A 20,587-nucleotide genomic window follows, 5' to 3' on the forward strand; every position below is an offset into this window, starting at 1 on the left:
ACAGGGAGGGGTAGGGCAAGATTCCTGAGAGAAAGGTGGGGGCAGGGTACCACAGCTAGAACACAAGCATCTCATTTTAGGATGCTGTAATGGGAACTTTATAGATTAGTCTGTGTCTCCATTGCTGAGACATGGTTGGCAGCCATCGTGTCAGAGACCCATGGAAAGGACTACGATAAGATGGCGTCTGTGCAGACAGAGAGCTGGATACAGTGCGCCCTCTAGTGACCAGAGGGACATCCCGGTCACACATCACTTCTGGTCCGGCTTGCGGTGCGGCAGTTGGCAGGCTCCAGGAGACAGCTGACTGCGGACATTACTTCTTCTGCTTGGGAATCCGCAAGTTACAGGTGACAGACCCTGCCGATCACTTCTGCCTCCACTGATCATTACATGGAGTTTCCATAAGGCTCCTCAGTTGTCAGCACTGAGGACACTTCCTGATGGCCACACCACATAACTATCACATTATTCATCTATGTTTAGACCTAATTAAAAGGGGGTGTTTATTTCCAAGCCCCCCAAAGGCTATAATTCCTGGGGATCCAGACTGGTGAGGCTTGTCTATTTTATCACTGGGAAATAATTACAAGTGGTGGTACTCCCAGCTAGGAAGCATAGGGGGCAGTATAGGGCTGGAGTGTAGATCACTCACATGTACTCACAGTATAATGTGATCAGATCCTCTGGGTCAGGTTGGATAGACAGAGACATGGGTGCACCTAGCTGTTAGCAAGGCTGGAAGCAGCAGTGATGCCATTAACAAGTGTGCCACTATTTGGCAGACAGGAGTGGTATTAGTGGGGCACTTTGGCTGTATAAGGTTTCTGTTGTGCTCCCAAGATTAAAGGGAATCTGTCAGCAGGTTTTTACCATCTAATGTGAGAGCGGAATAATGTAGGGACAGAGACCCCGATTCCAGTGATGTGTCACTTACTGCACTACTTGCAGTAGATTTGATAAAATGACTGTTTTACTAGCCGGAGATTCACTAGAGGATTAGTAAACCTACTGCCATATTGTTCTGCATATTTAGGAGCTCTATATAACTACTACTGATTGGCAGCTTTATGTGTACACTGTGCATAAGCAGAAAGCTGCCAATCAGTGGTGTGGTTAGGGTTATACAGAGCTCAGCATTCAGAGAACTGCTAGATCTGCAGCAGATAACTTTTTATCACAACTACAGCAAGTATCCCAGTAAGTGACACACCGCTGGAATCGGGTTTTTTGCTGCTGTCAGATAGGATAGCAAAATCCTGGTAACAGATCCCCTTTAAGGATGGGGCTACATGACGCAACTATTTCAGAGCTGTAATATTGTTGTAAAAAAAAAAAAAAAAAAAATTAGCTAAATTGCAGATAATTCCCAAGCGACATATTGAGGTGTATGGCAAGGGAGACACATACGACTTGCAACCAGAGACAGGAATTCCCGCACATTTGGAGACACATGCAGCTCTGTGTTGCAATCACATTAGATTGCAATCCAACCCATAAAATCCATTAAATGTGACCCGTGTCCCAGTGTAGCCCGAGCCTTAATACTGCCGTATCACCTTTGTGTTGCTCAGCATAAGCCCTTATCTCCCTAATTCGTCTTTCAAACAGGCGTATTTGTAATCTGTATTTCATCCAATTTTGCTAATGTAAGCCAATAGGGGTATTTGTATGGTCTTTTCATGTCTTTTTCTAAAAGCATGTGCTATCTACAGTACATTAAATTTACTGATAGAATATCGCATTTGAAGTCTATGAGAGTGCTTAAAGGGATTGTCTGGTCTTTTTTTATAAATCTGCAGTCACTCTATAGTTATAGGTACCTTTTTAAAATACAGATGCATCAGTATTCTATCAGTTTTTGCATTCGCTGCTATTATTTTCTATTCTAAATACAGATTCAAAAACCGACCAAATACTGATGCATCCTGCTATACATCTGTAGTATGGATCCATATTCCAGACACGCAGAATAACAATACATTTGTCTGGTAGAAGTCTATAGAATATAAGCTCGCCATCTCTCAGGGTGCTCACCCGCGTACACACACTAATTCTACTAATTAAATCAGAATGACCTGACAAGCGTAGGTGGCGTATTTCTGATATTTTATTAGCATGCTGCCCATCGCACATCATGGTATCTAATGATTATTACGGTACCAATCATTCGGTTGTGTACTTGTGGATGGTTACCAGTGTGCTTTCATCCCAGGATGCCAAGCCTACCACTGGACGAGCTACAAGTGACCCTGAAGGATCCGGTGACTGGGAGGTTACGTACACTACCAGCTCTAGTAAGACATCTGCATCTTGTATTTGTATTTTGCATGGTTGGGGATGCTCAGTTTTATTTGGGCCAGAGAATATTCAGCAGATTAATTTTCTAAAAATATGTATTTGATATTTTCACATTAACACCATTGATGACCCCTTATTAATGATCCCAAAAGGCTGAAAAATATCTGTAATTCTATCCTGGATTGGAGCAGCTCTTCTGCTTCAGCCCTGTGTCCCCCATCAGTCTCCTGAACTAAATGTCAGGTGATCACTGCAACCAGTAAGTCACCCCCTGATTGGCTGCAGCCTTCAATATCCATAAGATCAGAAAAAGGGCAGTATCATGTTTAACTCTGTTAGGCAACATTCACACATTCAGTATTTAGTGAGTTTTTTTACCTCAGTATTTGTAAGCCAAAACCAGGAGTGGGTGATAAATACAGAAGTGGTGACGTGTTTATTATACTTTTCCTCTGACTGTTCTTCTCCTGGTTTTGGCTTGCAAATACTGCATTATTGCAGCCAGGAATATTTTTCAGTAGAAGATCAGTGTGGCGGCGAGAGGAGCAGTCTGGCGGCGAGGGCAGCAGTCTGGCACCACTCCCAGCACTGCTAGAAATGAGTGACAGTCTCTCCCATAGCAAGAGACCTGACAATCACCTGGAGTGGTGCAGAGAGAAGCTGCCCGACGGGAAGGGGGCCCCAGACTTTTCTCATCTCCTACTAAATCTTCTAACTATGTTTTCTCTGACAGCAACACAGATACACAGTACAGACCAAAAGTTTGGACACACCTTCTCATTTAAAGATCTTTCTGTATTTTCATGACTATGAAAATTGTACATTCACACTGAAGGCATCAAAACTATGAATTAACACATGTGGAATTATATACTTAACAAAAAAGTGTGAAACAACTGAAAATATGTCTTATATTTTAGGCTCTTCAAAGTAGCCACCTTTTGCTTTGATGACTGCTTTGCACGCTCTTGGCATTCTGTTGATGAGCTTCAAAAGGTAGTCACCGGAAATGGTCTTCCAACAATCTTGAAGGAGTTCCCAGAGATGCTTAGCACTTGTTGGCCCTTTTGCCTTCACTCTGCGGTCCAGCTCACCCCAAACCATCTCGATTGGGTTCAGATCTGGTGACTGTGGAGGCCAGGTCATCTGGCGTAGCACCCCATCACTCTCCTTCTTGGTCAAATAGCCCTTACACAGCCTGGAGGTGTGTTTGGGATCATTGTCCTGTTGAAAAATAAATGATGGTCCAACTAAACGCAAACCGGATGGAATAGCATGCTGCTGCAAGATGCTGTGGTAGCCATGCTGGTTCAGTATGCCTTCAATTTTGAATAAATCCCAAACAGTGTCACCATCAAAGCACCCCCACACCATCACACCTCCTCCTCCATGCTTCACGGTGGGAACCAGGCATGTAGAGTCCATCCGTTCACCTTTTCTGCGTCGCACAAAGACACGGTGGTTGGAACCAAAGATCTCAAATTTGGACCCATCAGACCAAAGCACAGATTTCCACTGGTCTAATGTCCATTCCTTGTGTTCTTTAGCCTAAACAAGTCTCTTCTGCTTGTTGCCTGTCCTTAGCAGTGGTTTCCTAGCAGCTATTTTACCATGAAGGCCTGCTGCACAAAGTCTCCTCTTAACAGTTGTTGAAGAGATGTGTCTGCTGCTAGAACTCTGTGTGGCATTGACCTGGTCTCTAATCTGAGCTGCTGTTAACCTGTGATTTCTGAGGCTGGTGACTCGGATAAACTTACCCTCAGAAGCAGAGGTGACTCTTGGTCTTCCTTTCCTGGGGAGGTCCTCATGTGAGGCAGTTTCTTTGTAGCACTTGATGGTTTTTGCAACTGCACTTGGGGACACTTTCAAAGTTTTCCCAATTTTTCGCACTGACTGACCTTCCTTTCTTAAAGTAATGATGGCCACTCGTTTTTCTTTACTTAGCTGCTTTTTTCTTGCCATAATACAAATTCTAGCAGTCTATTCAGTAGGACTATCAGCTGTGTATCCACCAGACTTCTGCACAACACAACTGATGGTCCCAATCCCATTTATAAGGCAAGAAATCCCACTTATTAAACCTGACAGGGCACACCTGTGAAGTGAAAACCATTTCCGGTGACTACTTCTTGAAGCTCATCAAGAGAATGCCAAGAGTGTGCAAAGCAGTCATCAAAGCAAAAGGTGGCTACTTTGAAGAACCTGGAATATAAGACATATTTTCAGTTGTTTCACACTTTTTTGTTAAGTATATAATTCCACATGTGTTAATTCATAGTTTTGATGCCTTCAGTGTCAATGTACAATTTTCATAGTCATGAAAATACAGAAAAATCTTTAAATGAGAAGGTGTGTCCAAACTTTTGGTCTGTACTGTATATTCCTGGCTGCGTTCATGCTGTCAGGCTCTGATAATTGCTGCCCGTGGTTTGGGCAGAATGAAGCAGCTGACAGGCTCCCTCTAAGGGGTTAAAAAGGCATCACTTTTTAAAACGGGGCCATTTTAATAATTTCAGCTTAATAATCATTTTATTTCTCTTCAACCCTTCAGCATCAAAGCCGCATTACAGCCAGACATTTTATAGTGTATACTCCTCCGCCGGGGTCCTGTGCCCCTGCGCTCTTAGAGGAGTTTTTGGAAAGGGCAGACTTCATTCTGAAGGACCTAAAGTGGCTGTTGGCCCTGCCTCATGATCTTTTCTGGTGTCAGGTGAGGAGGTGCTATGTTTTATTACTGTAGTGGTGTTGTCTTCAGTACTTTATCCTGTACCTATTCCTTGGCTTGTGTCTCCAGGTAATATACGATGAGTCACTGCAGAAATGCTTGGGTTCCTTTCTGAGCTGCGCACCCCGAAGATTTGATCGCCACGTCCCTCTCCCGCCTGCGGTGCTGCAGGTACATGATGAACTCCATCGCCATGTTTTTCTCACCTTCTTGAGGATGTCTACACACAAAGAGTCCAAGGTATCTGCCCCAAGCTTATAAGATTGATTTTTAGAAGTGTGTATCATTCCCTTTATGCCCGTGTCTACATGCACACAAAATCATTAAAAGCAGAAAAATTAACACAAAACGGCCTTGAAAAAAGAGTTAACGTCCACATTTTGTATGTCTCCTGTAAGCAGACACCTTGAAAGTGGTAACATTTCTATACTATTAGATTACTTACAATTCTACAATCGAATTTTGTAAAAATATATATATTTTGGGAAAAAAATGCATAAAATGTCACATTTGTGAATTATGGAGTAAAAATAGCAATTCAATGTGTGCATCATCTGTATGTACCAATATGTCTATATCTACAAAGGCCTGTGCTCAGACAAACACTGAGGCAGCAGCATGCATCATCTGGGCTTCACCTGCAAATTTTATAAAAAAAAAACAATAAATAATATTATATATACATATACAGTGCCTACAAGTAGTATTCAACCCCCTGCAGATTTAGCTGGTTGACACATGCGGAATTAACTTGGCATTGTGACATTTGTACTGTAGATCAGCCTGGAAGTGGGAAATGCACTGCAGCAAATTTTTTTTTTCTTTTTTTAAAACGTTAAAAGTTAATTCAGAGTGTCATTTATTATTCAACCCCTCAAACCACAAGAATTCTGTTTGGTCCCCCTAAAGTATTAAGAAGTAGTTCAGGCACCAAGAATAATGAGCTTCACATGTGTGGATTAAAGATCTCTTTTGCCAGCCTTTTCTGACTATTTAAGACCCTCCCCAAACTTGTGAACAGCACTCAGACATGGTCAACATGGGAAAGACAAAGGAGCATTCCAAGGCCATCAGAGACAAGATCGTGGAGGGTCACAAGGCTGGCAAGGGGTACAAAACCCTTTCCAAGGAGTTGGGCCTACCTGTCTCCACTGTTGGGAGCATCATCCGTAAGTGGAAGGCTTATGGAACTACTGTTAGCCTTCCACGGCCTGGACAGCCTTTGAAAGTGTCCTCCCGTGCCGAGGCCAGGCTTGTCCGAAGAGTCAAGGCTAACCCAAGGACAACAAGGAAGGAGCTCCGGGAAGATCTCATGGCAGTGGGGACATTGTTTTCAGTCAATACCATAAGTAACGTACTCCACCGCAATGGTCTCCGTTCCAGACGAGCCTGTATGGTACCTTTACTTTCAAAGCGTCATGTCAAGGCTCGTCTACAGTTTGCTCATGATCACTTGGAGGACTCTGAGACAGACTGGTTCAAGGTTCTATGGTCTGATGAGACCAAGATCGAGATCTTTTGTGCCAACCACACACGTGACGTTTGGAGACTGGATGGCACTGCATACGACCCCAAGAATACCATCCCTACAGTCAAGCATGGTGGTGGCAGCATCATGCTGTGGGGCTGTTTCTCAGTCAAGGGGCCTGGCCATCTGGTCCGCATCCATGGGAAGATGGATAGCACGGCCTACCTGGAGATTTTGGCCAAGAACCTCCGCTCCTCCATCAAGGATCTTAAGATGGGTCGTAATTTCATCTTCCAACAAGACAACGACCCAAAGCACACAGCCAAGAAAACCAAGGCCTGGTTCAAGAGGGAAAAAGTCAAGGTGTTGGAGTGGCCTAGTCAGTCTCCTGACCTTAACCCAATTGAAAACTTGTGGAAGGAGCTCAAGAATAAAGTCCACATGAGACACCCAAAGAACCTAGATAACTTGGAGAAGATCTGCATGGAGGAGTGGGCCAAGATAACTCCACAGACCTGTGCCGGCCTGATCAGGTCTTATAAAAGACGATTATTAGCTGTAATTGCAAACAAGGGTTATTCCACAAAATATTAAACATAGGGGTTGTATAATAATTGACCCACACTTTTATGTTTAAAATTTAATAAAATTCAACTGAGCAACATAACTTTTTGGTTTGTAAGATTTATGCTTCTGTTCATAAATCCTACTCTCGTTTGCAGTTTGAAGGCTCTAACTTATTTGCATCTTATCAAACCAGCTAAGTCTGCAGGGGGTTGAATACTACTTGTAGGCACTGTGTGTATATATATATATATATATATATATATCACAGAAATCCGCTTCTTTCTTCTCCTGGATTGATAAATTTGGAAATATCTGTATTCACTGATGACAGATTTTCCAATTATTATTATTTACACACGTGGTCAAAATTGTTGGTACCCCTCGTTTAATGAAAGAAGAACCCACGATGGTCACAGAAATAACTTGAATCTGACAAAAGTAATGATAAATTAAAAATCTATGAAAATGAACAAATGAAAGTCAGACATTGCTTTTCAACCCTGCTTCCACAGAATTTAAAAAAAAATTAAACTCATGAAATAGGCCTGGGCAGAAATGATGTTACCCCTGAAAATAATGTGACAAAAGGGACATGTTAAATCAAGCAGCAGCTCCGGTGTTGTTGAGGAGGCAGCATGATCATTACAGGTTGTAAACGTTCTTGAAGAGATGGGTTTTCAGATTCTGTGTGATGGATCCAAATGTGGTGGATAGTCTGACGTGTTGGGGCACAGAATTCCAGAGGATGGGGCATAATCAGGAAAAGTCTTGGAGGCGATTGGGTGAGGAATGAATAAGTGTGGAGGAGAGAAGGAGGTCTTGGGAGGACCGGAGATTATGTGAGGGAAAATATCGGAAGATTAGTTCAGAGCTATACAGATGAGACAGGTTATGGATCGCTTAGTAGTTTGAACTGGGTACGCTGGGGATATGGGAGCCAGTGAAGAGATTTGCAGAGGGGAGAAGCGGAGGAGTAGCGAGGAGAGAGATGAATTAGTTGGGCAGCAGAGTTAAGAACGGACTGGAGAGGTGCGAGAGTGTTAAGTAGACCACAGAGGATGATGTTGCAGTAGTCCAGGCGGGAGATGATGAGGGCATGCACAAGCATTTTAGTAGATTGAGGATTGAGGAAAGGACGGATTCTGTAAATATTTTTGAGCTGGAGGCGACAGGAGGTGGAAAGAGCTTGGATGTGGGGTTTGAAGGACAGGGCAGAGTCAAGGGTTACTCTGAGGCAGCGGATTTCCGGTACAGGGGAAAGCTTAATGTCATTTATTGTGATAGATAGATCAGGTAGGAAAGATGATCAATTCAGTTTTGTCAACATTGAGCTTGAGGAAGCGAAAGGAGAAGAAGGAGGATATGGCTGATAGACACTCTGGGATTCTGGAGAGCAGAGAATTGACGTCTGGGCCAGAGAGGTAGATATGAGTGTCATCAGCGTATAGGTGATACTGGAAGCCATGGGACTTTGAGTTGTCCAGGGCCAAGGGTATAGATCGAGAAGAGTAGGGGTCCTAGGACAGAGCCTTGAGGGACTCCCAACAGAGAGAGGGCGGGATGAGGAGGTAGCATGGGAGTGGGAGACGCTAAATGTGCGGTTGGAAAGGTATGAGGAGATCCAGGATAGGGCAAGGTCTTTAACGCCAAAGGAAGAGTGGATCTGTAGTAGGAGGCAGTGGTCAACTGTCTCAAAGGCAGAGGACAGGTGTAGAAGGAGGAGTATAGAGAATTGTCTGTTAGCTTTGGCTGTAAGTAGGTCATTAGTAATTTTGGTTAGGGCAGTTTCAGTTGAATGATGGGGACGGAAACCAGATTGTAGGTTGTCGAAGAGCAAATCAGATGAGAGATGGGAGGAAAGTTTAGCGTGGACATGCTGCTCAAGGAGTTTGGAAGCAAATGGGAGCAGCGATATGGGGTTATAGCTTAACATAGCGGTTGGGTTGAGGGATGGCTTTTTGAGGATGGGCGTGATTGTGGCATGTCTGAAAGAAGAAGGGAAGGTACCAGTGGTTGTGATAGGTTGAAATGGGTTAGGTCTGGGATAAGTGTGGTAGTGAGGTTGGGGAGGAGGTGGGATGGTATGGGGTTAAGTGCACAAGTGGTGAGGTTTGATTTGGAGAGGAGATGAGTAAGCTCTCCTTCAGTGATGTTGGAGAGGGAGATTATGGGGGAAAGGCATTGGTCTGGTGTACAAAGGGGTTGTGGTGGTCGGACAGTAAAAACTTGCCTTGTTTGGTCGATCTTGTTTTTGAAGTGTGTGGCAAAGTCCTCAGCAGAGATGATGGAGGTTGGAGGGGGCAGAGGAGGGAGTTAAAAGTGTTGAATAACTGTTTTGGGTTGTAGGATAAGGAAGATACAGTACAGACCAAAAGTTTGGACACACGTTCTCATTTAAAGATTTTTCTGTATTTTCATGGCTATGAAAATTGTACATTCACACTGAAGGCATCAAAACTATGAATTAACACATGTGGAATTATACAGTTAACAAAAAGTGTGAAACAACTGAAAATATGTCTTATATTCTAGGTTCTTCAAAGTAGCCACCTTTTGCTTTGATGACTGCTTTGCACACTCTTGGCATTCTCTTGATGAGCTTCAAGAGGTAGTCACCGGAAATGGTCTTCCAACAATCTTGAAGGAGTTCCCAGAGATGCTTAGCACTTGTTGGCCCTTTTGCCTTCACTCTGCGGTCCAGCTCACCCCAAACCACCTTGATTGGGTTCAGGTCTGGTGACTGTGGAGGCCAGGTCATCTGGCGTAGCATCCCATCACTCTCGTTCTTGGTCAAATAGCCCTTACACAGCCTGGAGGTGTGTTTGGGGTCATTGTCCTGTTGAAAAATAAATGATGGTCCAACTAAACGTAAACCGGATGGAATAGCATGCCGCTGCAAGATGCTGTGGTAGCCATGCTGGTTCAGTATGCCTTCAATTTTGAATAAATCCCCAACAGTGTCACCAGCAAAGCACCCCCACACCATCACACCTCCTCCTCCATGCTTCACGGTGGGAACCAGGCATGTAGAGTCCATCCGTTCACCTTTTCTGCGTCGCACAAAGACACGGTGGTTGGAACCAAAGATCTCAAATTTGGACTCATCAGACCAAAGCACAGATTTCCACTGGTCTAATGTCCATTCCTTGTGTTCTTTAGCCCAAACAAGTCTCTTCTGCTTGTTGCCTGTCCTTAGCAGTGGTTTCCTAGCAGCTATTTTACCATGAAGGCCTGCTGCACAAAGTCTCCTCTTAACAGTTGTTGAAGAGATGTGTCTGCTGCTAGAACTCTGTGTGGCATTGACCTGGTCTCTAATCTGAGCTGCTGTTAACCTGTGATTTCTGAGGCTGGTGACTCGGATAAACTTATCCTCAGAAGCAGAGGTGACTCTTGGTCTTCCTTTTCTGGGGCGGTCCTCATGTGAGCCAGTTTCTTTGTAGCGCTTGATGGTTTTTGCAACTGCACTTGGGGACACTTTCAAAGTGTTCCCAATTTTTCAGACTGACTGACCTTCCTTTCTTAAAGTAATGATGGCCACTCGTTTTTCTTTACTTAGCTGCTTTTTTTCTTGCCATAATACAAATTCTAACAGTCTATTCAGAAGGACTATCAGCTGTGTATCCACCGGACTTCTGCACAACACAACTGATGGTCCCAACCCCATTTATAAGGCAAGAAATCCCACTTAATGAATCTGACAGGGCACACCTGTGAAGTGAAAACCATTTCCGGTGACTACCTCTTGAAGCTCATCAAGAGAATGCCAAGAGTGTGCAAAGCAGTCATCAAAGCAAAAGGTGGCTACTTTGAAGAACCTAGAATATAAGACATATTTTCAGTTGTTTCACACTTTTTTGTTAAGTATATAATTCCACATGTGTTAATTCATAGTTTTGATGCCTTCAGTGTGAATGTACAATTTTCATAGTCATGAAAATACAGAAAAATCTTTAAATGAGAAGGTGTGTCCAAACTTTTGGTCTGTACTGTACAAGGGTTGTGAAATAGGCCTGTTTAGCAGAGGTGAGGGCTGATTTGTAAGTGAGTGTTGCTTGTTTGAATGCAGTGAAGTCATCTTGCAAATGTGTTTTCTTCCAATGCCGCTCCGTAACCCTGGACACTTGCCGAAGCCTTTTAGTGAGGTTGTTGTGCCAGGGTTGTCTATTGATTTGTCGGACTCTGCCATAAACGAGAGGGGCGACCCCCATGAATAGCTGATGTGAGAGTGGCATTGTACAAGGCAGTGGCGCTGTCTGTCATGGAGTGAAGATATGGATGGAATTGGTAGAATAGAGTCAGAATGTGTGGGTGTCTAGATGTGCTAGTTGCTGGACATGGGTGACAGGGATGAGAAAGTGAGTAGATGGTGGTCAGATAGGGGGAGAGAGTAGGTTGTGAAGTTAGATAGGGAGCAGAGACGGGTGAAAATAAGGTCTAGTGTGTGTCCGTCTGTGTGGGTGGCTGACGAGGACCACTGAGTAAGTCCAAAAGAAGAAGTAAGTGACAGGAGTTTGGAGGCTGCTGACTGGTGGGTGTCAGTGAGGATGTTGAAGTCACCCATTATGATGGTGGGAATGTGTGCAGTGAGAAAGTGAAGAAGCCAGGTGGAGAATTGCTCAATAAAGGCAGTGACCGGGCCTGGAGGTCGGTATATGACAGCCACTTGGAGGTTGGAGGGAGAGTAGATGCGGACAGAGTGGACTTCAAAAGAAGGGAGAATAAGGGAGGGTATAAGTGGGATTGGGTTAAAGGTGCAGTTGGTAGAAAGGAGAAGACCCACTCCTCCACCATGTCTATTACCAGGGCGAGGAGTGTGGGTGAAGTGGAAGCCGCCGTAACACAGCGCAGCAGTGGAAGCAGTGGAAGAGGGTGTCAGCCATGTTTCGGAGAGGCCCAGGAAGGAGAAATTGCGAGAGGTAAAGTCATGAATCACATGGAGCTTATTGCAGACAGAGCGGGCGTTTCAGAGTGCTCCAGAGAGAGGGAGCAGGGGGGTTGGCGTCAAGGGCACGGGTTTTGCGTAGGAGAGGTTTGGTGAGGTTTATATTTGGTTGGGAGTGATGGGATGGGGAATAAATGGGAGGTATCAGCTGTGGGGGTCCAGGATTTGGAGATATGTCGCCAGCAGTCAGGAGAAGCAGAGAGAGGGAGAGCAGGTGGGAAAAGGAGAGTCGTCGGCTTGTTTTATGTTTTACTTAGAGAGATGACAGTTGGTGCCTTTTAAATGTCTATGGAGCAGCTAGAGGCAGACAGAAATTCTGCTGCAAGTTCTCCTGAAACGTTTGTTAAATTTTTCCTTAGAACTTTATGAGCACCAATTGCTATCTCTTATCTCAGTGATGGAAAAATCTGTATTTACTGAAGACAGATTTTGCCCGTGAATTAATTAAGAATTTTGAGACTTAACAGTCAGTCCAGGAGGAGAAAGGATCAGACTTCTCTGATGAGATATATTACAAAGTTTCTAATTTTCACATGTACTATTGATTTATGGAAAAAAAATTAAACGGCGGTTACTCTTTACGCTGCATTGCTCTCTAGTTGCATTTTTTGCAAATATGGGTAGCAGCTTAACATTAGCAGGCAGTCCATGGGGAGTTACGAAATGCAATGCAAACATTGTTTTTTTTTGTTTTGTTTTCTTAAACTCTGTATACTTTAATTATTCTATAAATGTCTGTATAGCTAAATAAAATGCTGAAAAAAATGCATTTCAAAAGTGTCCACTAAAAAAATAAAGCTCGTGAAAAAACGCAGGACGTTCATGCTATAATCTTTAGAAGCAGTAATAAAAAATACCATAAAAAGTGAGAGTGAAGGCGACACAACCATTGTAAATGACACTTTTCTTAATTAACATCAGTATTAGAGGGGTGTTCCTATCCTTTAAAGTGATGGCCTATCTCTAAAATATAGCATCACTTTTTGATCTATAGGGGTACAACCTCTGGGACCTCCACTGTTCCTGAAAATCCATAGTGCTGGTTTAATTCTGCAAGCCCTTCTAAGTTTCCCCTGCATATTGGTGCATCTGGCCGTGCACGAAAACTGCAGCCACTCTTGAAAACTAGGGAAGGGACTAAATCAGCGCTGCATCCCATCGGTCTCAGGATTGGTGGCGGTCCCAATAGTCGTCTCTCACCAAAGGGAGAGTATCCAACCAGTGTGTCATAACTTTACAAAATTGGAACAATACTTTAAAATTTGTACTTCCCATGTTTTTTTTTTTTCTTCAGGATCATCACATTACTCCATCGCTGTTTGGGGAAATTTTGTACGACAATTTTCTTTTTGACATTCCTAAACTTCTGGATATATGTGTCCTCTTTGGCAAAGGAAATTCTTCTCTCTTGCAGAAGATGATTGGTGAGCAAGTGAATATTTACTGAAATTATGGGTTTAGCTATGCCAAATCAATGTTCTGCGTTCACCTTCATGTATTATTGCGTCTTATTGCTCATCTTCGCATTATTCGTTTTCCAAAGCAAATATATATACTCTCACTCTCCCTCTCCCACTCTCTCTCTCCCACTCTCTCTCTCCCTCTCTCTCTCTCCCACTCTCACACATTCACTCACTCCAGTGTTTTAATGGTACATTGTGTTTGCTAACTGTGTAAGAAGGCTAATGGATGTTTAGAAAACCCTTGCACAAGTATATTAGCCCAGCTGAAAACGGTTCGGCTGATTTGAGAAGCTATAAAATTGACCTTCCTTTGAGCTAGTTGAGAATCTGGAGCATTACTTTTGTTTGTTCTATGAAACTCTCAAAATGGCCAGAAAAAGAACTTTCATGTGAAACTCGCCAGTCTATTCTTGTTCTTAGAAATGAATGCTATTCCATGCGAGAAGTTGCCAAGAAACTGAAGATTTCCTACAACAGTGTGTACTACTCCCTTCAGAGGAGAGCACAAACAGACTCTAACCAGAGTAGAAAGAGAAGTGGGAGGCCCCGCTGCACAACTGAGCAACAAGACAAGTACATTAGAGTCTCTAGTCTGAGAAATCGACGCCTCACAGCTCCTCAACTGGCAGCTTCATTAAATAGTACATGCAAAACGCCAGTGTCAACGTCTACAGTGAAGAGGCGACTCCGGGATGCTGGCCTTCAGGGCAAAGTGGCAAAGAAAAAGCCATATCTGAGACTGGCTAATAAAAGGAAAAGATTAATATGGTCAAAAGAACACAGACATTGGACAGAGGAAGATTGGAAAAAAGTTTTATGGAAGGACGAATCAAAGTTTGAGGTGTTTAGATCACACAGAAGAACATTTGTGAGACGCAGAACAACTGAAAAGATGCTGGAAGAGTGCCTGACGCCATCTGTCAAGCATGGTGGAGGTAATGTGATGGTCTGGGGTTGCTTTGGTGCTGGTAAAGTGGGATATTTGTGCAAGGTAAATGGGATTTTGAATAAGAAAGGCTATCACTCCATTTTGCAACACCCTTTGCAACACCATGCCATACCCTGTGGACAGCACTTGATTGGAGCCAATTTCAGCCAATTTCATCCTACAACAGGACAATGACCCAAAGCACACCTCCAAATTATGCATGAACTATTTGGGGAAGAAGCAGGCAGCTTGTATTCTATCTGTAATGGAGTGGTCAGCACAGTCACCAGATCGCAACCCCATTGAGCTGTTGTGGGAGCAGCTTGACCGTATGGTACGCAAAAAGTGGCCATCAAGCCAATCCAACTTGTGCGAGGGGCTTCAGGAAGCATGGGGGGAAATTTCTCAAGATTACCTCAGCAAATTAACATATAGAATGGCAAAGGTCAGCAATGCTGTAATTGCTGCAAAGGGAGCATTCTTTGACGAAAGCAAAGTTTGAAAGAGAAAATTATTCTTTCTAATAAAAATCATTATTTCTAACCTTGTCAATGTCTGGACTATATTTTCTATTCATTTTGCAACTCATTTGATAAATAAAAATGAGTTTTCATGGAAAACACAAAATTGTCTGGGTGACCCCAAACTTTTGAACGCTAGTGTATATAATATAATGTATACAGTACAGACCAAAAGTTTGGACACACCTTCTCATTTAAAGATTTTTCTGTATTTTCATGACTATGAAAATTGTACATTCACACTGAAGGCATCAAAACTATGAATTATCACATGTGGAATTATATACTTAACAAAAAAGTGTGAAACAACTGAAAATATGTCTTATATTCTAGGTTCTTCAAAGTAGCCACCTTTTGCTTTGATGACTGCTTTGCACACTCTTGGCATTCTCTTGATGAGCTTCAAGAGGTAGTCACCGGAAATGGTTTTCACTTCACAGGTGTGCCCTGTCAGGTTTAATAAGTGGGATTTCTTGCCTTATAAATGGGGTTGGGACCATCAGTTGTGTTGTGCAGAAGTCTGGTGGATACACAGCTGATAGTCCTACTGAATAGACTGCTAGAATTTGTATTATGGCAAGAAAAAAGCAGCTAAGTAAAGAAAAACGAGTGGCCATCATTACTTTAAGAAAGGAAGGTCAGTCAGCGCGAAAAATTGGGAACACTTTGAAAGTGTCCCCAAGTGCAGTTGAAAAAACCATCAAGCGCTACAAAGAAACTGGCTCACATGAGGACCGCCCCAGAAAAGGAAGATCAAGAGTCACCTCTGCTTCTGAGGATAAGTTTATCCGAGTCACCAGCCTCAGAAATCGCAGGTTAACAGCAGCTCAGATTAGAGACCAGGTCAATGCCACACAGAGTTCTAGCAGCAGACACATCTCTTCAACAACTGTTAAGAGGAGACTTTGTGCAGCAGGCCTTCATGGTAAAATAGCTGCTAGGAAACCACTGCTAAGGACAGGCAACAAGCAGAAGAGAATTGGAAATCTGTGCTTTGGTCTGATGAGTCCAAATTTGAGTTCTTTGGTTCCAACCACCATGTCTTTGTGTGATGCCGAAAAGGTGAACGGATGGACTCTACATGCCTGGTTCCCACCGTGAAGCATGGAGGAGGAGGTGTGATGGTGTGGGGGGTGCTTTGCTGGTGACACTGTTGGGGATTTATTCAAAATTGAAGGCATACTGAACCAGCATGGCTACCACAGCATCTTGCAGCGGCATGCTATTCCATCCTATTTGCGTTTAGTTGGACCATCATTTATTTTTCAACAGGACAATGACCCCAAACACACCTCCAGGCTGTGTAAGGGCTATTTGACCAAGAAGGAGAGTGATGGGGTGCTACGCCAGATGACCTGGCCTCCACAGTCACCAGACCTGAATCCAATCTAGATGGTTTGGGGTGAGCTGGACCGCAGAGTGAAGGCAAAAGGGGCAACAAGTGCTAAGCATCTCTGGAAACTCCTTCAAGATTGTTGGAAGACCATTTCCGGTGACTACCTCTTGAAGCTCATCAAGAGAATGCCAAGAGTGTGCAAAGCAGTCATCAAAGCAAAAGGTGGCTACTTTGAAGAACCTAGAATAGAATATAAGACATATTTTCAGTTGTTTCACACAATGGAAATCAAATTTATTAACCAATGGAGGCCTGGATTTGGATTCACCCCCAAAATTAAAGTGGAAAAACACACTACAGGCTGATCCAACTTTAGTTAAAGAGAGAACAACAGAGTCATCATGGCTTAGAAAAAAGTATACATATTTTATTGGAACATTCATTTAAAAATATATAACTCAAACAAAACACAAAAAGCAAGGTAGACAATGAAATATCCGATCCAGCCAGAACAAAACCTGCCCTGATATTAAATATTTGATCAAATTTGCATAGATTTACAGATAGAAAAAAGTTAGGGCATCGAACCAAAAAAAATGCAAATATATGGGAAAACACATGGGAAAACATGAGAAAGCACTATACCAAAAAATTCCTGACCAAAATTGTAGAAAATTTTTGTATAATTATAATTTAATCAGGTACATAATAATGTCAGGATTAAATGGGTTATACTTAGACTGACCATATGGTGGCGCACTTCATAGTGCATTGCTGACAGGCAGTCAGACCAAATCAATCAAATAAGGTGCAGTGTGCATGTTTCCAGTGCTAACAGATTTTAGCAAATAGGACATTTTAAACAGGGTTCCCCAAGGGCAAAAATGAGGTTGACCCTGAAAAAACTGGTGTTCTTACCAAAAATAGCAGGCTGAAGTGGTCGGACAAGGATAGAAAATGGGCATTTCAGCCTGCTATTTTTGGTAAGAACACCAGTTTTTTCAGGGTCAACCTCATTTTTGCCCTTGGGGAACCCTGTTTAAAATGTCCTATTTGCTAAAATCTGTTAGCACTGGAAACATGCACACTGCACCTTATTTGATTGATTTGGTCTGACTGCCTGTCAGCAATGCACTATGAAGTGCGCCACCATATGGTCAGTCTAAGTATAACCCATTTAATCCTGACATTATTATGTACCTGATTAAATTATAATTATACAAAAATTTTCTACAATTTTGGTCAGGAATTTTTTGGTATAGTGCTTTCTCATGTTTTCCCATGTGTTTTCCCATATATTTGCATTTTTTTTGGTTCGATGCCCTAACTTTTTTCTATCTGTAAATCTATGCAAATTTGATCAAATATTTAATATCAGGGCAGGTTTTGTTCTGGCTGGATCGGATATTTCATTGTCTACCTTGCTTTTTGTGTTTTGTTTGAGTTATATATTTTTAAATGAATGTTCCAATAAAATATGTATACTTTTTTCTAAGCCATGATGACTCTGTTGTTCTCTCTTTAACTATTGTTGTTTTTGAGTCGGTATAGGAGGGTGTTCGGGGGGATGCTTTTCCCCCACTTACACCTCTCTTTTGACATTTGGGCTATTTTTCTAATCAGGCTGATCCAACTTTGATGTAATGTCCTTAAAACAAGTCAAAATGAGACTCCGTATTGTGTGTGGCCTCCACGTGCCTGTATGACCTCCCTACAACGCCTGGGCATGCTCCTGATGAGGTTGCGGATGGTCTCCTGTGGGATCTCCTCCCAGACCTGGACTAAAGCATCCGCCAACTCCTGGACAGTCTGTGGTGCAACGTGACGTTGGTGGATGGAGCGAGACATGATGTCCCAGATGTGTTCAATCGGATTCAGGTCTGGGGAACGGGCGGGCCAGTCCATAGTTTCAATGCCTTCATCTTGCAGGAACTGCTGACACACTCCAGCCACATGAGGTCTGGCATTGTCCTGCATTAGGAGGAACCCAGGGCCAACTGCACAACCATATGGTCTCACAAGGGGTCTGAGGATCTCATCTCGGTACCTAATGGCAGTCAGGCTACCTCTGGCGAGCACATGGAGGGCTGTGCGGCCCTCCAAAGAAATGCCACCCCACACCATTACTGACCCACTGCCAAACCGGTCATGCTGAAGGATGTTGTAGGCAGCAGATTGCTCTCCACGGCGTCTCCAGACTCTGTCACGTCTGTCACATGTGCTCAGTGTGAACCTGCTTTCATCGGTGAAGAGCACAGGGCGCCAGTGGCAACTTTGGCAAACCCGGTGTTCTGTGGCAAATGCCAAGGGTCCTGCACGGTTTTGGACTGTGAGCACAACCCCCATCTGTGGACGTCGGGCCCTCATACCACCCTCATAGAGTCGGTTTCTAACCGTTTGTGCAGACATATGCACATTTGTGGCCTGCTGGAGGTCATTTTGCAGGGCTCTGGCAGTGCTCCTCCTGTTCCTCCTTGCACAAAGGCGGAGGTAGCGGTCCTGATGCTGGGTTGTTGCCCTCTACGGCCCCCTCCACGTCTCCTGGTGTATTGGCCTGTCTCCTGGTAGCGCCTCCAGCCTCTGGACACTACGCTGACAGACACAGCAAACCTTCTTGCCACAGCTCGCATTGATGTGCCATCCTGGAGGAGATCCCACAGGAGACCATCCGCAACCTCATCTGGAGCATGCCCAGGCGTTGTAGGGAGGTCATACAGCCACGTGGAGGCCACACACAATACTGAGCCTCATTTTGACTTGTTTTAAGGACATTACATCAAAGTTGGATCAGCCTGTAGTGTGTTTTTCCACTTCAATTTTGGGGGTGACTCCAAATCCAGGCCTCCATTGGTTAATAAATTTGATTTCCATTGATGATTTTTGTGTGATTTTGTTGTCAGCACATTCATCTTTGTACAGAGCAAAGTATTCAATGAGAATATTTCATTCATTCAGATCTAGGATGTGTTATTTGAGTGTTCCCTTTATTTTTTTGAGCAGTGTATATTATATGTATGTATAATATAATATATATATTTACATTTTATTTCTTTTTTTCTTCTCAATAACAGGGAATATTTTCCAGCAACAACCCAGCTACTACCAGGATCTGGATGACAGTGTGCCTACATTACTACAAGTAAGAAATACTACAATATTTTCCCTGCTCATTTGTGTTTTAAAGGCAACCTTTCATATTGTACTTCCAAGAGTGAACTGTGTACAGCAGCTATAGGGCAGCTGAGCAGAATTATGTATAGGTTTTTTGGAAAAGTTTCAGGAAAACCTGCATTTTATTAATTGAAATCCCTGTCATTTGTACACAAAGGAGTCCAGTGGGCGGTCCTACTAGTGACTGACAGCCATCTCTGCATGCACAGTCATACAGGGAAAACTGTCAGTCACTGAGTAGCACAGCCCACTGGACTCCTATACATTCAATGAATGAAATGCAATATTTACTGAAACTTTTCCCACAAAATATATATCATTCTGATCAGCTCCTCCTGTTCTGTAATATCCTGCCTGCAGATCTGATACCATTATCAGTGTGACAGGTTCCCTTTAAAGCTGGCTTTACACATATTGTGAGGAAGAGGAAATTAACAACAAATGTGCCACAAGAATAGCCAGGTTCAGCCAAATGACCAATTTGTCAACTACATTCATTAAAGGGTTTGTCCAACCTTGAAATATTTAACGGGAACCTGTTAGGTGATTCATGCTGCCCAAACCCTAGCCAGCATGAAGTGCAGCCAGGTATGTTATTCTTTGAAATGCTCTGGCATCTTGCATATACTTTAAAGATGCAGCTTGTATCATTGCCAGAGACCAGACTAGTCCGACTCCACCCTTATCCGGCTCTTCCCAGCGCTGTTACAAGTGATTTACTGGTCTATTTTCATCTACAGCTATGGTCCCCAACTGGATTTTTTATGTATTTATTTTTTTTGAAACTCGTTTTATTGAAGATTATCCAACATAAGTTACATCATAGAACAGATGAACAAACAGCATTTCTCAATCCAAGGAGAGTAAAGGAAACACCTTGGCACTATGAATGACATTTAAATGGAGCGGTCAGCAAATGCACATATAGCATGTTAAAAATAAGCCGGTGAAATCCAGTGCTGCTCTGCTGAAAACGTTCCCACCGCAGGGAAAACCAAATTAGTGAATCCAAAGGAAAAAAAAAGCGTCACTCTCCATGTAAAACCATACATTTTATTAGAGTCCTTTAAAACATGCAGTCAGAGAGAGAGCAGGTCCGGCTGGTCAGACGATGGCCGTTTCGCGAATGGAAACGCTTCTATGGGTCTGTATCCAAAGTATAAAA

General features: G+C 43.1%; 1 protein-coding gene across 1 annotated transcript in view; it reads left to right on the forward strand.

Annotated features, from left to right (window-relative positions):
• The first annotated feature begins 214 nt into the window (after nt 1–214).
• The window catches only part of ASCC2 (activating signal cointegrator 1 complex subunit 2), a 47,756-nt gene continuing 27,383 nt past the window's right edge, over nt 215–20,587 (forward strand). The window contains exons 1-6 of the mRNA XM_073671627.1: nt 215–350; nt 2,216–2,297; nt 4,853–5,011; nt 5,096–5,266; nt 13,298–13,427; nt 19,323–19,390. Of these exons, the coding sequence (XP_073527728.1) occupies nt 2,217–2,297; nt 4,853–5,011; nt 5,096–5,266; nt 13,298–13,427; nt 19,323–19,390 (609 nt within the window). The 5' untranslated portion in view covers nt 215–350; nt 2,216. The remainder of the gene's footprint in view (nt 351–2,215; nt 2,298–4,852; nt 5,012–5,095; nt 5,267–13,297; nt 13,428–19,322; nt 19,391–20,587) is intronic.

This window comes from Phyllobates terribilis, unplaced genomic scaffold (genome assembly GCF_046119375.1).
Source record: "Phyllobates terribilis strain yellow unplaced genomic scaffold, ASM4611937v1 Scaffold_1__5_contigs__length_1240528914, whole genome shotgun sequence".
Taxonomy (NCBI): Eukaryota; Metazoa; Chordata; class Amphibia; order Anura; family Dendrobatidae; genus Phyllobates; species Phyllobates terribilis.